The following is a 1,620-nucleotide window of genomic DNA, read 5'->3' as shown; positions in this document are numbered from 1 at the left end:
GGGGGGGGGGGGGAAAGTGGGGGGGACAACGGAAGGACAAGACACATCCCCTGAGACAGAGGTGCTCAGATGAGCCCTGCAGCTGCCCTGGGGGGAACAGAGCCCAGCTCATCCAGGGGAACAGGAGCCCCTTCCTGGCCAGGCAGGGGTTGTTTGTGCCCCCCCTGACGGGCACACTGCTCCTCTGTCTGCCAATACAGGGGCTCTGTGGGCTGCCTGGGGAGTTCAGCTGCAGCTGGGACAGGGCCAGACAACCCTGAGAAGCCCCTGGGGCAGCCCAGCCCCCAGAGGCAGCAAGGCTGGGTGCTGCATGGGAGCTGAGCCAGGGGTGGGTGCAGCCCTTGGGTGGCCTCAAGGGCTTCAGCACACACAGAGGTGGGGTATTTTTTTGGCACTCTGAGCAGTTCGTGGAGTGTCTGAGAAGGTGAAAGCTGCCACTTTGGCACCTTCTTGTCACCCACACGTGGTCCAGCCCCCAGAGGCAGCAAGGCTGTGAGCTGCATGGGAGCAGAGCCAGGGGTGGGTGCAGCCCTTGGGTGGCCTCAAGGGCTTCAGCACACACAGAGGTGGGGTATTTTTTTGGCACTCTGAGCAGTTCGTGGAGTGTCTGAGAAGGTGAAAGCTGCCACTTTGGCACCTTCTTGTCACCCACACGTGGTTTCTTGCAAGGTTTAAAACCTTTTGGATTCTGTACCTCAAGGTGCTGTGGTCATTGCACCCCAATGACTCTGCTTCCTGGGGCAAATTCCTGGCAGAGCAGCATTGCTGGGTTCAGATACTGGGAAGGAGTCTCTCCCCTCCATCCCCATCTCCCTGCCCTCCACACCCAGCTCCTTGCCTTCCTTTCCACACTGACAGGGGGTTGCCAAAAACCTCCCAACATTTTTTAAGCCTCTAGAGCAGCTTGGCTACAAAAGCTCTGTTCTCTGGCTGAGAATCACCCTGCTAAAGTTGGGCTGGTGGGAGGGAGACCCACATGCTCAATGTTTCTTACAGGAAGAAATAAAATTTTCCTTGATCTTCTTCTTTTTTTACAGGGAACCAACCTGGGGAAGTCCTCATCTTGCCACTCTTCCTTCACATCCACATTTTCCATCCTCAAAGTGGCTTCTGTGGTCCCCATGGTGCTCAGAGAAGCGCTGGCTGCACAGAGGTTCCCTCAAGGAAGGGCTGAGGCTGGAAGGTGGAAGGCAGAGAGCTTGGCACAGGACACCACCACGACTGGGAAGCATCTAATCTCTGCTGACAACATGTTCCAGAGAGGAGCAGAGTGGTGGCTGCTTGTTTTGCAAAGGAAATAAGGCAAGGACATGGGGTTTTGTGGCCTGAATGACTTTGGTTTTGCTGCCTGGTCTGTGCTCCATCCCCAGCCTTGTCCCTGCACCCCCAGGGGAACAGAGGAGGGTGAGGAGGCCTTTGTGGGGTTGTTGAATGCCCTTCCACACCCCTGAAGAACTCACATCTCTGCCTTGCTCCCAGCTAAACCACAGCAGTTGCCAAAAAATCTGGAGCACCTCAAATGGAGGCAAGGTTGGGGTGATGTTCCCAGTCTGGGCTTTCTCCTGCACTGGTGTGAGCAGGAGAAATTCCCACCCAGGGAGCCCTGTTCTCACACCAACA

General features: G+C 56.4%; 1 protein-coding gene across 1 annotated transcript in view; it reads right to left on the bottom strand.

Annotated features, from left to right (window-relative positions):
* The window catches only part of ATCAY (ataxia, cerebellar, Cayman type), a 12,984-nt gene extending 11,861 nt beyond the window's left edge, over positions 1-1,123 (bottom strand). The window contains exon 1 of the mRNA XM_010005585.1: positions 1,047-1,123. Within this exon, the coding sequence (XP_010003887.1) occupies positions 1,047-1,123 (77 nt within the window). The remainder of the gene's footprint in view (positions 1-1,046) is intronic.
* Between the last annotated feature and the right edge of the window lie 497 nt (positions 1,124-1,620).

This window comes from Chaetura pelagica, unplaced genomic scaffold, assembly GCF_000747805.2.
Source record: "Chaetura pelagica isolate M959 unplaced genomic scaffold, ChaPel_1.0 scaffold741, whole genome shotgun sequence".
In the NCBI taxonomy this organism is placed as follows: Eukaryota; Metazoa; Chordata; class Aves; order Apodiformes; family Apodidae; genus Chaetura; species Chaetura pelagica.
The sequence above is the reverse complement of the archived record's forward strand: the minus strand, read 5'-3'. Positions and strand labels throughout refer to the sequence as shown.